Source organism: Wyeomyia smithii, chromosome 2 (genome assembly GCF_029784165.1).
Source record: "Wyeomyia smithii strain HCP4-BCI-WySm-NY-G18 chromosome 2, ASM2978416v1, whole genome shotgun sequence".
In the NCBI taxonomy this organism is placed as follows: domain Eukaryota; kingdom Metazoa; phylum Arthropoda; class Insecta; order Diptera; family Culicidae; genus Wyeomyia; species Wyeomyia smithii.
The window spans coordinates 23448712-23463104 of record NC_073695.1 but is presented as its reverse complement, the minus strand read 5'-3'; the positions used below and the strand labels follow the sequence as shown (position 1 = coordinate 23463104).

The following is a 14393-nucleotide window of genomic DNA, read 5'->3' as shown; positions in this document are numbered from 1 at the left end:
GTGTTGGTGTTAATATTACGACAGCGGCCAGCGCAGCTTTCAAGAAACATTTGTCTCTACAATTCCATTATCTATGTAGCCCCTCCTTCTTTCTAATTATCTAACGAAGCCTTGGTATAAAACGTATCGTTCGAACATTCCACCCCATCAGTTTCATTATTAAACCGTACCGGATACATACGGACGCTCGGTGTTAGCAGCTAAAAGGAGGAAAAACAAAATTGTACCGGTCATCTCGTGCCGGTTTCACCCGTGATGCTGGTGGCTGTTAGTAATAAATAGCTACTGCAAAATACTAAAATGGCTGGAATTCTGGACGGACTACCAGTAGACGAGAATAATCGACAACTGGTACCTTTTGGTGCCTCGCAGTTTTATAATAGAAGCGGTTAGTTGAATTTTCTGTTTTACAAAATGCTGCTGCTAGCGGAAAAAAACCTTGCAAAAATGCATGTTTGTGTTGATGTTAATTTCACGACAGCGCTAGGTGTTAGCAGCTGAAAAGATGAAGACAAAATAGTACCGGTCATCTCGTGCCGGTTTCACCCGTTATGCTGGTGGCTGTTAGTAATAAATGGCTACTGCAAAATACTAAAATGGCTGGAATTCTGGACGGACTAACCAGTAAACGAGAATAATCGGCAACTGGTACCTTTTGGTGCCTCGAAATTTTGTTACAGAAGTTTTGTAAAAGAAGCGTTGCAATTCCCTCTACTATTTGCTTCAATGGAATATTTTTTTTTTTTTATAAGAATACGGTAGTCAACGTCATGCGGTCGTGTCTTGAATACCACCCTCCTACTTTTTTTTTAAATGGCAGCGAATCGTGTGTATCTGAGTAGCTTTCAAAAAACACCGCAATGGAATCGTAGGAATGTGTAAGTGTGGAGTCCGCAACACTGCCTTTAAAAGTGCGGAACCAATCCTGCATCGGGTCGTAAGAAAACTAGTTTTGGTGGTGTAATTGGGACTACGGAATCACGTGTGATAGTGGAAGTGAACACTAAAACGATGCTGGACAGACAGTGCTGCTATTTCCACTGTATATGGAGCAAATGCATTGCAAATAAATGTCTTTTATGTTGCTTATATTTTTTATTTTACCATAAATGTTTTTAGTTTAATTTTCTTAGTGTTTCATTTGCGGAAGCGATCGATTGACACATTATTTATTACAAGTTTAACAATTTTTCATCAAATATTAGGAAATATTTTGGTACATACATAGGTTATATGTGGCACGAATGTATGGTAAGATTTATTCTTTCTACTATTTGGCACTCCTCTAGTCAAAAAATATAACATGCTATTAAATACGGGTCAATTTTTTATATAAATGAAAGTTTGAACATAATAATAATATCTCTAAGATTCTAATATTATTTTGAAGCAGGGCTTACTGAATGGAAAACTACTTCGAAATGTACAGCAAGTATTCAGTCATTCTGTAAAGGGACTTTGGAAGGTCAGTGGAGCTAACTTCTTCAAGATCTCAAAACTAGTTGCAGAAATGTAAGATTTTTTTATTTATCCATTATATTACTGCTAGAAAGGTTCCACACACACACACACACACACACACACACACACACACACACACACACACACACACACACACATTCGTGGGAATGTGTTGATTTCTTTCAAACTACACCCTACCTTTTCGAGTGAAGTCTGGGATACGAAAAGTGTAGTCCGAGACAGAAAAAGTGTAGTCCAGAAGGGAAAAAACAACAGTTACATGGAAAAAAGTGTAGTCCGAGTATAGCTAGACCGCGAAAACTTATTTGACATAAAATAGCTCCCCAGAGAGATTATGAACTGGTGTGTTCTTTCTTAAACGAAAAGACATTACGCTCAATAACTACACAGCAGAAAACACTGCAGTGCTTTTATTGTGTGTCTCTTAAGTATTTATCAAATGAGGGGTGCATCTAGGTACGGAAATAGAACGTACTTGAAATTTCGGTTTTCGATTTTTTTTTGTTCCAAATGACCTAAAAACGTCGAGAATTGGTGTCATCTGAAAATTTAGTGTCTTCGGCAAAGTTGTAGACAATATTTTGTCCTTCCAAAAAAAAAAATATCATGTTTCATATTTTTTGAATAAATAATTTTTTAAGTGTAATTTTTTCGGAAAGACAGAATTATTATCTACAACTTTGTCGACGACGTCACACCAATCAAACGAATCGAAGTGTTTTTTTTTTTACTTTATACTCACTTTTCACAATATTATGAACCACCCTATGCTGAATATATGAATCACCCTAATGAAACATAATGTATTCGATGCTAGTTATAGTGTATATCGTTTTACAAGCTATTTAGAGAGACTAGTGATCAATTTCAAAAGATAAATTCTAAACATTTTGAACTCCGCCTTCCACAATTGAAAAAACGACTCCCAAAGAGTAGATTTTTGCAAAAAAAAAATTTCTTCAGATGACACCAATTCTCGACGATTAATGCATGAATAAGTCGTTTGGCATTAAAATAAAATTTCGAAAACCGAAATTTCACGTACGGAATTTTACGTCGGTCGTAGGAATTTTGAGTTATCAAAACTAACTTCTATGTGGAAAATAATATTTCTCAGATCATGCCAGTATCCATTGAACCATCTAGGTTTACCTTATTTCGAAACTTTTGTTCGTAAGAAAATGAGTTTTAACGAGTAAACTTGTTATTTAAACTTATATTTAAGATTAGAAGCTCTCATCTTTTCAGCTCATTTTATGTATAAATTTTTGACCAGCTCCTGAATAATTGTCTCCCGAAAAACGTTGAAATTCAAAGTCTCCTCGATTTCCGCCAACAACTTTGATGAGTTAGAAACTGTACTTTTGATTTTCCTTTCATCATGACAGCAAAGCGTTGATTTACGTGGACTCCTTTAGGTTTTTTAATTCCCTTAATGGAAGATTAACAGATCTATAATAACACATAATTGAAATCTTTACGAGCAGTTCAATGAACGAATGCTCTCAGCGATCAGTATCCTCCAGTTCAATGAATCGTTATGATTGATTAGCCGACTGAAAGTATTGAGAATAAATTTAAAGTGAATCCAACAGTTCCTTTATACAGCTCAAGCTATAAATCAATTAATTAAAAATCAAGAAACACTGCCAAAATGCAGTAGCTTTTTGTTCCTTTTTATTGCAACCCTCAATAAATCAGTAGACCAACCGAAACCAATTTGGAGGCGTGCTTCTCGCCGTCTCATTTCACGGCTTGTTCACATTGACGCTAATTGTTTCACGGATCGCTGCCAGCGGTGCCACCCGAGTGATACCAATATCAAGGTCACTTAGCATAGATTTATGGCTCTATCAACATCCCGTAAAGTGCAACGGAGCGCCGCGGTAGACCTTGCGGAGGATCCAAAATAACAGTAATATTAAATCGTTGCTAAATTTCGAAACCATGCATTCACTTTTTCACCGCCTTCAGCTGCCCTACCCACTGCGGTTGACGCTGGTGCCGCTTGGGGATTCAATTATACTAACGAATAGCTACCACTTTACGATTGTGCAGCATTCAACAGTAATGTTCAACAATTGTAAGCCTGGTGTAGTACAATATATACAATCAAAACAGCTTTTGGCAATAAAAAAAAGCTTTCAAGTCAGCCCGCGGTGGGTTGGCGAAATGTGCAACTTATACGCAAATATCATTCAGTTCGCCTGGGCACGTTCGGGTCGAAATTTCACCGGGTCTGTCTGCACACCTCATAACTGCACTGCACTGCGGGGCGTTCGTTCGTTGGTTGGCCACAATAGGTTGGTTTAAAAATCTGCGTCAGCTCCCGGTTGTTGCGTAATACAATGTAAGACACATGTATTGCACACGGGCTAACGAGATGTACGACTTGCGCAGCAGGAAATGCACAAATTTATTGAAACCAGCCGCATGGGAACTAAAGCAGTGGAACAGATTGTGTCTGTACGATGATGGAAAGAAAGGTGGAAAGGTGGTTCAGTGCATCCACGTTGATATACCTCTCATAATAAAATTTCACGTTAACAATAACGTGAAATTTTATTATGAGAGGTATATCAACGTGGATCACTGTATCGCACGTGACAAGACTTGTCATTGAAATTTGAAACTGCGATTTCTCACAACTTAAAAAAATGTTTAGCAAATAAAATTTTAAAAACCTTCTTATCCCTTAAATTCATTTATTTTCTACTTTTTTTGAGGATGCATTTATGAGATCTCATGTTCAGACGTCTCCAAAAGTGAGATTAACTTGATATTTTCCCGAATCAAACACATCGTAGGGAGTCATATCGTCCGGAATGGGCCACACTTTGTCCCTGAAGGTAGTAACGTCCGGAAGGACGCCGTAGAACTGGCCATACTCTTGTATGTTGAAAAGGCAATTTAGACCGAGTATATACTCCAAAACGACAGCATCAGGAGTGTGTTCTTCATAATTCTCGTCTAGATAAAGCGATTTGAAAGCAGATCCTGTAGAAATAAATATCATTAATCAACAAATTGTTCTAGAAAAACAAATTAAATTCTATCGTACTTTCATCCAGTTCCTCAGAACGAACCATTTTACACAGAGTGTACACTTTCACCATAAAAGCATTAATCGTATTCTGAACCACATTTGGATCCTTCGCATCGATAACGGCAGGCGGTAAACCGTTCAAATAATCAGCAAATCGCCACACCAATTTGCGGAAAAATCTCTACAATCGAGTGCAATTTTCCAATTAAATCCATCGTTCTCATTACAAAACGAGTCGGCTCACCTGATTGATGTTATTATATACGAGTACCACCCGGCTGCACTCAAAGAGGTCACTGTCCGCCAAATACCGCATATATTCGCCGATGGTCTCCTCCGCGCTCTCGATCATATGCATCGAGTATTCGTCGAAATTAATCATCAAACCGAACAGCTTAACTTCGTTGAAAGTTTTTTCCTGCATCTCTTTGATTACCTTCAAGAACCGATCACGAATTGTCATGGCCGAAACCTTCGGATGTCGACCGACGTAAACAATCCGTTGGAAGTACGATTTTCGGCCCGCACACAGCATGTTGTCCTTCACGTGGTCCGCCAAGGTTCGGCGGTTTTGAAACGATGGCAGAACCGCATCCTCTGATCGTTGCATGAAATAAGGGAGAGGTTTTTTCTTGGAAACTCTTCCGGACGCTGCAGCCATTTTTCGCACTTAATTTAGCTCAAAACGTTTGAAACTGTGACAATGGCATTCAGTCGATCAATACAACAAACGACGGAACACAATCAACCGTCGTTGCCCACGTAACCATGACATCGACCCGCGCGAACTTCCATGGTAACATTCGCCTTCCGCCCCTTCCCCGGGACTAAATTGTTTTGTTGGTAACGAATGGTCGGTTCAATTCCAACGTTACTTATAGAAATGAAAATTAATAGAGGAATAACAGAAAAGCACCTTCGTTATGTCACTCCGTGTTGAACTTCAGTTCGTTTCAACCTCGTCGCAGCAAGGTCAAAAACTGTACACAGTGGCCATATATGGACGGACGGTGGAACCTACTAAAGTCACGCCAATTGCACCGACCGACATCACCTCGTGTATAGGACGCCCTCGCGCAAAATTTGCTGGAAAGCGGAACAGCTTGAAATGGTAATCAAATGGGATGGGCGGGTGATACGGCGATTCTTCGACCCGACAGCAAACTATTGGCGGTGTGGTTGTTACTGGCGGCAGTAGCACAACTGCATCGACTAAACAGCTGAGCCGAAGCGCCACATCACCATCGCCACACCATGGACAAACAACAAACAACAAGCGCTTAATTTGCCGCTTTTGGGCGCGTGCGAATGCGAACGTCAACTGCTAGTAGCAGCGAATAGAAGATTAGGTATTGTACTGTACATAACATTTGAATCTAAGTTTCACTTCAATATTCGATGCTAATTGCTTGTGACCGAAATGTTTTAATGTTGTTATTTTCAAATCAAAGCAATCTAGAACACAATATTAAGAAAACGTACATTTTCTGCTAGGAGATCCACACTTTTCCGTCTAATGATAGTTGGGACAAAATGAGCAGTTCATGAATATTCAATTGATATTGCGATTCCATTCAAAGCTGTTTATTGAAATGCATTCTCGATTAGCGGGGGGTACCGTTTTACATAAATTATGCATCTGCAGAATGCAACATGTGAATAGTTTAGCACTTAATCGAGAGCTGCCAGTATCCGCGAAATATTGGTTTTAATTATGTAACTCTAAAAAGGGTTTGATGGCGTCAGGGCGGGACAATGTTTTGACGTTGTGGGTTGCGAACCTATGTGAAAGTTTGGGTGTTTTAAGATTTCGAGCAATAGGCTTGCATTTTCAAATTTACTACATCCTTTTTCTTAAAATAATAATTGATATTCATTGCTTCAAACAAAGGATTTTTTTATTTCATACTTTCAAAATAAATTATTTTGCAAACTAGTCGTTCACTGACGACAAGTCAAAAAGTGGGTTGCAATTTGTAAAGATGTTTCACAGTGAGCTTTTCTGCAATTCGGTTACACTGACTAAATTTCTATTTTTAACAACGGCTTTTACCCTTTAACATGCAAGTTCATTAAGCAGACAGTATGTGAAGTAGGGAGAGCGAAAAATAAGCGAACTGGAAATATGATACAGATTTGGAAGAATACACCGCATCCCGACGGGACTTGAACCCGCAATCTCCCTGACTCCGGCATGGTGTTTTGACCAATTAAACTACGGGGTACGGTGGTATTGTTCCACAATCTATATCGTATCACATTCCACTACCGAGTTATTCTATTGCTCATCCCCAACTACACACACTGCTGTGCAAGCGTTATTTATAGACTGAAAGGAATATCTCATCACACACAGAAGAGTCAACTGATGCCGATAACTCTTATAGATCTGTGTGATCGAGACCAAAGCCAGTCTGCGTCGTGCTTGCTGCAAGTGCGACACAACAACGGAAGGTGCTCCGTACGGCTAAATTTAAAGCCATTAAACGAAGAATTCTAAATGTAGAAAAAGACATTGAAAGACTCACATATCCATATATGATCAATAAAAACAAAAATACAGGAACACATATATGTGTTACTTAGGAAATTTCTAAACACATAGATCCATTAATTCAGAAATACGAAAATCGGAGAAATCAAAATCTGGAATTTTTTAATTACAGATATCTATTAAATTTAAATTGTCATTATTCCCGAAATTTAAATGCAATTAGTTATACACTCCCAACTCTAGAGAATCAAGAATCTAGAAACTCTTAAATCGAAAAATTCATAATACTAGAAATTCGTTACTTCAGAAGGTTAATAATCCATTAATCGTTGAAATAACAAATCCATAAAACTGTAAATAAATTTCTATTAATTTTAGTCTCCAAATGCTAAATACTATGAACTAGTAATATTGATGCATAATTGCATGTATCAGTAAATCCGTTCAGAAATTCATCAATCCAAATATTTTCAAATACACCCGAAATCAAGAAAATCATGTATCAACAATTGATCTAGATTTTTTTAATAACGTAAATTGCACAAATCCAGAAATTTATAACTTCATAAATTAATTAATTGGATACTGGAAAATAATAATGATTATAGCTTTTCAACCGTTCCTGTTATGTTTATTGATTCTAGCTAAGCTGGAAATAACGTTTTCTCAACAAACGTATAAACCACGAACCCAGGGAATCATAAATCCATATCATAATATAAAAAAAAAATCTTGAATCAAAATTTCATTCACCATCTGGGATTTTTTCAAGTAGTGACAGAGTATAAAACTGCCAATCATGACAAGTTCGTCCAAAATTATTAAGAATAATTTTAGTTATATTGATTGAATCATAACCTTTTTATATGGAAAAAGGAAGATAACACACAGTTTTTATTACTTTGTTTGTCCTATAACTAAAATGATCGGAAGTCGGTTCCATAGAAAAAAATCATCGACATATGAAAGTTTGGATTAGAGAATCACTGGACCAAATCACTGCGAACCGTTAGCCTTCCAGCTAGCGAATCCCTACCTCCTCGTTAGTTCCAACCGAGATGCGAATAATTAGTAAGAAGATCCGCGTGGGACGACCGATCGCATGCTGACAGGGAAAGCGGGTTTTCTTCCTGGGAAGGAAGTTTCCTGGGTATGTAGCGCCACCACAAACATTATGTCCAAGCCCTGGTTACGTTCGGGACTCAAATTAGTGGCACAACATCTGTCCTCCTGCGAGAAAGTGGGATTGGTCGTGGGTCTTGCAAGCCTGGTACAAGGAAGTACCCGTGTACTTTCCGAAGAATTGAAAAACCTCAAAACATCATAGCGCTGCAGGAGGTATGCTGGAAAGGAACGATGCACAGTGGGGAATCGCTGGCCATCAGCCAAAAAAATTTTTTTTTCGTTAGCTGTTTCATAATATTTTTCCTTTATTGCTATAACATTCAAGTGTCTAAATCCAAAATTTGGGCGCAATATCATGAAATCTGATTTTTTTATGACTTTTCAAAACTCGGCGAACTGACCATTTTTGTCTTTTTTTTTTTAAAAAAAGTACGTTATTTTGAAACGCTCTGTAGCTTCAATGATAGCTTGGATTTTTTTGACGTCAAAGAAAAAGTTGTTGTAAATATTGTGCAAAACAAACCCTTTTCACTATTGTAAAATTTGGTCATGATAGGCCTGACACTAGAAAAAATTTAAAATAACGTGATTTTTTGTAGAAAAGTAGCTTAAAAGTTTAGTTGCCGCAGTTTGCCACGGTTGTGACTTCATTCAAAATTTAGGGAAAAACGTGAGCTTTCAAATGCATACTGTCCGCTGCTGCGCAAAACTGCACAAATTGTCACTTGAGTGAAAAAAGCGATAGCAGATTTTTTCTTTTTCTTATTTTGAGGTTGAAATTTCATCCAGGATTTATTTTAATCATAACCATGATACCCCATTAATGGAAATTTATGATAACGAACTCAATCCGTAAGACTAAAATAAAAATTTGGGCAAAAATTACAAAATTTGTCAATTAAAAGTTATAAAATAAGTGTTAAATAAGAAAATAGTAAACAAATCTTTATGAAACTTTTAATTATGTCAAACTTTATCACTTTCTGCAACTTTAAAACAATATGAAAAACATTCAGCCCTTTTCAATTTATGATCATGAAATTCGCTAAACTGATTGAAGTGTTAAATACTAGCAGCAAATTTGTACCATCAAACTCCGGCTTACAATAGCCCGTTTGAAGATTGCTTTTGCTTCGCACTCGTTGGCATACAAAAGTAAAGCATACATTTTGCTTTATGAGAAAAAAAAACAAAGAACAGCCCTCCGCATCTTTTCGTATTCATTTAGAACGTTATGTCATTCCAGTGTCTTGGTTTTCAAATTCATAAATTCGTTGAATTTTATTTTGGAGCCTTCAACTTCAGCGGCACCACCTAATTCACTGTCTAGTAAGATGTCAATTCACGGTGTTATACATGTATTTAAATATCCTCTTTCAACCATAAGAACCGGATTAGGAAGATAACATATATATGAAACAATGAAACATCGAAAATTACTAGAAGAAATGAAAATTGCAGCGAAAGACATTTTTCCTGCTGATAAGTATAATGAACTTCAAATTTTCTCGAAACAATTCAACACGAGCTTTAAGCGATCACAGCGGAAGATGATGATGCTGATGATGATTTTTTCAATTTGTAATTAGTTTATATATATATATATATATATATATATATATATATATATATATATATATATATATATATATATATATATATATATATATATATATATATATATATATATATATATATTAATTAGGCAAAATTTTGTTTAGTTCGAGGGGTCGTCCATAAATTACGTATTTTTTCAATGAGGAAGACGCCCGGTGGCACTATTTGTGGTCAAAGATCATATAATTCTATGAAAAAGTGAAAAAAGGTGCCAAAAAATATTAAAAATTGGATTTCGTGCTTTATGGAAGGAAACAACATCTACCAGAGTTGCGGTGACACACATGAGTTGAGCACAGCTTTTATAGTGATGGATGAGATGCAGAAGCGGGTAATCGGGAGGTGGCCGGTCAACTCCAGAATGTGCAGGTTAAGAATTAAAGGCCGGTTCTTTAACATTAGCATTTTAAACGTACGCAGCCCTCACTTCGGAAGTACTGATGACAACGAGACCGAATTCTACGCGCAGTTGAAACGTGATTACGACCGCTACTCAAAACATGATGTCAAGGTTGTTATCGAGGGTAAAAACACTCAGGTCGGTCAGGAGAAGGAAATTAGACCAGTAATTGGACGATTCAGCGCACCCCGGCAGTCGAACGAAAATGGCCTAAGACTAATCGACTTCGCCACCTCCAAGAACAGGGCCATATACGTAGCACCTTTTTCCAGCAGAGCCTCTAGCATCGCTACACCTGGAGATCACTTGACCAAACAGAAACTCAAATCGACCACGTCTTGATAGAAAATCGGGACTTTTCAGACATTATCGACGTCAAAACACGTCGGGGCGCTAACAGCGACTCGGACCACTACCTAGTGATAGTGAAAATACGCCAAAAGCTATCCGCTGTAAATAACATACGGTACTGTAGCCCGTCAAGGTATAATCTTACGCGGCTGAAGCAACCCGAAGTCTCGAACCCGAACCCGAAAACTACACGCTTTCGCTCAAAGCTGCACTGCAGGAAGAGGACGAGCTGGAAGAAGCCCCCCTAGAGGTCTGCCCGAATACCGTCAAATCAGCCATCAGCATTGCAGCGGAGAACGTCTTAGGTCGCAAAGTACCGAGTCGATGTGACGAATGGTTTGACGAGGAATGTCGGCAGATATTAGATGAAAATAACGCAGCGCGGAGGAGTGCGGAGAACTACAACCGCTCTCATGAAACACGCAAGCTCTATCAAAATCGCATCCCGCAGAGGTTTTGTTACACAAGCTGAAATGTGCAGGGATAAGGATAGGAGTATCTTGGCAGATGTTCGTGAAGTGATCTAAGGGTGGAGACTGCACTTCGATGAACATTTGAATGGCGTATAGGCAGGAGACCCCGTCGTAGCATGCGACGGAGATGTGCCCATCCATAAACGAAATCATGATGCTATCCGGCTACTTAAGAACAACAAGGATCGGAGTAAAGCTTCTCAAGATGGGCCCGGCAAAGTTGGCCAGTTGTCTGCGTCGGCTGATTGTCAAGATTTGGGAAGCGGAATACCTACCGGAGGAGTGGAAGGATGGGGTTATTTGCCTCATCAACAAAAGAGAAGAAAACTAGATTGTGAAAACTACCGAGCGATCACTATCCAGAAAACTACAAAAAGATATCCCTAATAATTTTACAGCGACCGTTGCTACTAACCAACATATTTGTAGGAGCTACCAGGCCGACTTCATGAGGGGGGTCGATCCATAACGGACCAGATCTTCATTCTGCGGCAGATCCTCCAAATATGCCACGAATACAGAGTCCCTACGCATCATCTCTTCATCGACTTCAAAACCGCTTATGACACGGTTAACCGTGAAGAGCTATGGAGAATATTCGACGAGAACGGCTTTCCCGGGAAGCTTACCAGACTGATAAAGGCTACAATGGAGGATGTGCAGTGCAGTGTGAGGATCTCGAGTGGTCTATCCGACATAGTTGGATCCCGCAGAGGACTGCGCAGAGGTGATCTTTCCAGCCTGCTGTTCAATGTTGCGTTAGAAGGTGTTGTGAGACGAGCGGGAATAGACACGCGGGGCCCGATTTTTATAAAATCCGGCTAATTAATCTGCTTTGCGGATGACGTGGACACTGTCAGCAGAACATTTGAGCCGGTGGCAGATGAGACGTACACAATGCTTGAAGAGGACCTGCGAACCATCTTTGGCAGTGTGCTGAAGAACGGACTGTAGAGACGGAGAATAAACCATTACCTCGCGGTGAACCCTACATCCAGAAAGTGCTTAAATCTGGAAGGATACCTTGGGCAGGACACGTCGCGAGAACGACAAACAACAACTATCCTGCAAAATTAGTTCTCACCTCTCCTTCGCAAGGTGGTTAGACCAGTTGAAGCAAGTAAGGGGTGCCCGCTGTAGTGGAGGCGGGCAGCCATGATTATGCAGGTCATGCCTTAGGACGTACAGGGCCATATTTATAAAAATATTTGACCGCTGATTTCTCATCTTTACATTCCTGATTCTGAGAATATCAGTATTGGTATATTTCGTTATTTTATGCAGACTTCCAAAAACCAAAAGTAGCAACAATGGATACTAGCGTCTGGAGTTTATTTAGGGCCGTGGGCATTATCTCGATTCCGCAAATATTCGTGTAAGAGGTATTCATTCATTAAATGCTGTTTTCAAGGAACCGGAAGTAACCATCCTTTAAATGGCGTCCATAGTTGATTTTCGATCTCTGAGCATTATATCTATTCTGAAAATATACATATTAGGTGCTATCAGGCATTTTTGTTCCTGAAACCAGAAGTTACCATGTGAAAATTGTAAATGGCATCTAGGGTCGATTTCCGAGTTCTTTATATCATGCCTGTACTAAAAATATTTATGTTGGATGATATTTCTCCTTGTTTCCAGCTCTAATTGGTTGAAATTTGCATTTTAAACAAGGCTCTACATTTTTCAATAGTACGATTACAAAATCACAATTTTTCTCCTTTCGATGTTCAGCTGATTGCTATAAAAATCAAGGAAATTCGTTGAAAAAAGTTGAGGTTTTAAGCATTTAAAAGTGGCCAATTTTTGTGACGCTCTCGATGTATTCGTTTAAAACGTAATTCTACGTCATAGTTCCCATGCAATTTTTTTTTCGGAAAGACAAAATTATTATCTACAATCGAAGACCAGTCCGATTTTTTTTCGAAGACCGAAATATTTGGGCATGTAAAGAATATCTCGGTTGATTGCCTTCCATTGCTGAAATTGTCGAATTTTCAACTCAGAAAACGCAAAAAATAAAAATAGATTCGAAAAACATATGGAAAGTGTCCGTTAAATTGTGATCTCAAAAGAAGTGATGAACTTATTTGAGATTAATTCATGGCATATCAATAGTTGTTGTTGTGTTCCTTTCTGCGGCTGAGAACATGAACGTAAATAAGTTATTACAACAACATTGCGGCGCTTGCACAAACGTGTGAATCACATTGATTTTCTGTATTTTAATATTGCAGGGTTGACAACAAACTACGTTGCATTACGTCAGGTTGTTGAAGATAAACGTCCACTTTTAGTGTTCTTATCAGAGACACATATTGTCGATATTGAAGCATTTGATCAATATAGTATTCCGGGATATAACGTTGCTGCTTGTTTATCACACTCTAGACAAACTGGCGGTGTTGCTATTTATGTCAGAGAATCGGTTCAGTTCGAGCTTTGCCGAAACGAAGCTAAGGATGGTAACTGGTTCTTGGGCATTACAGTAATTCGTGGCATGAAGTTGGGTAATTTTGGTGTTTTATATCATTCTCCTAATACCAGTGACCAGCGTTTCCTTGAAATATTGGAAAACTGGCTTGAGGAATTTCTTGATTTTAGTAAATTGAACATATTGGCTGGTGATTTCAATATTAACTGGCGTGATGATGCAAATTCGAATCATTTGAAGCGCTTAGTTGAATCTTTCAATTTAAAACAAAGTGTTGACGAATATACGCGCATTTCTCAGCGAAGTAGAACTTTGATTGATCATGTTTATTCCAATTTTGATTCTATTCGTTCAGTTACGAATTCCGACTTGAAAATAACCGATCATGAGACATTGATGATTAATGTATTAGATATAATGAATGATTATAATGATTTAATAAAATTGAAATGCTGGAGAAAATATTCGAAACAGGCTGTTTCGAATCTTGTTGAAAGAAGCTTGGATTTTCCAATCGCGGGCCGTAATTTAGATGATTCGGCAGCTGTTCTTACAAACATCTTGAAAACGTGTACGAATCAATTAGTTGAACACAAATTAGTTTCTCTGAAAAACTCGAACAGCTGGTACAATTTTGATCTTTTGCGCCTTAAACGCAAGAGGGATAAATTGTACAAAAAGTTTTGTAGGTCTAACAGGCAGAATCATTGGAAGGAGTACACGATCGCGCGTAATAAGTATTCACAAACGTTAAAAAAGACGCGTTGTGAATATATACAGAGGAAGATTATTCAGCATCAATACAACAGCAAAGAGTTATGGAAAATTTTGAAATCTTTATTAAAACCTAGTAATAATAAACCGCGGTCCATAACTTTTGATGGCACATTAGAACAAACAGAACAAGTAATTGCTAGTAAGTTCAATGATTATTTCATCAATAGTGTTTCATTGATCAATCAATCAATTGA

The 14393-nt window shown here is 38.2% G+C and overlaps 2 protein-coding genes across 2 annotated transcripts in view; one reads left to right on the top strand and one right to left on the bottom strand.

The window, feature by feature from the left end:
- Positions 1–14393, top strand: part of LOC129724092 (uncharacterized) — a 57435-nt gene that overhangs the window by 14628 nt on the left and 28414 nt on the right. The gene's annotated exons all lie outside the window — the stretch shown is intronic.
- On the bottom strand, positions 4181–5720 carry LOC129724093 (uncharacterized). The gene is made up of 3 exons (XM_055678716.1): positions 4773–5720; positions 4544–4709; positions 4181–4479 (listed from the first exon to the last, which is right to left on the bottom strand). The coding sequence occupies exons 1-3, from the start codon at positions 5187–5189 to the stop codon at positions 4232–4234; spliced, it is 831 nt and encodes a 276-aa protein (XP_055534691.1). The 5' UTR covers positions 5190–5720; the 3' UTR covers positions 4181–4231.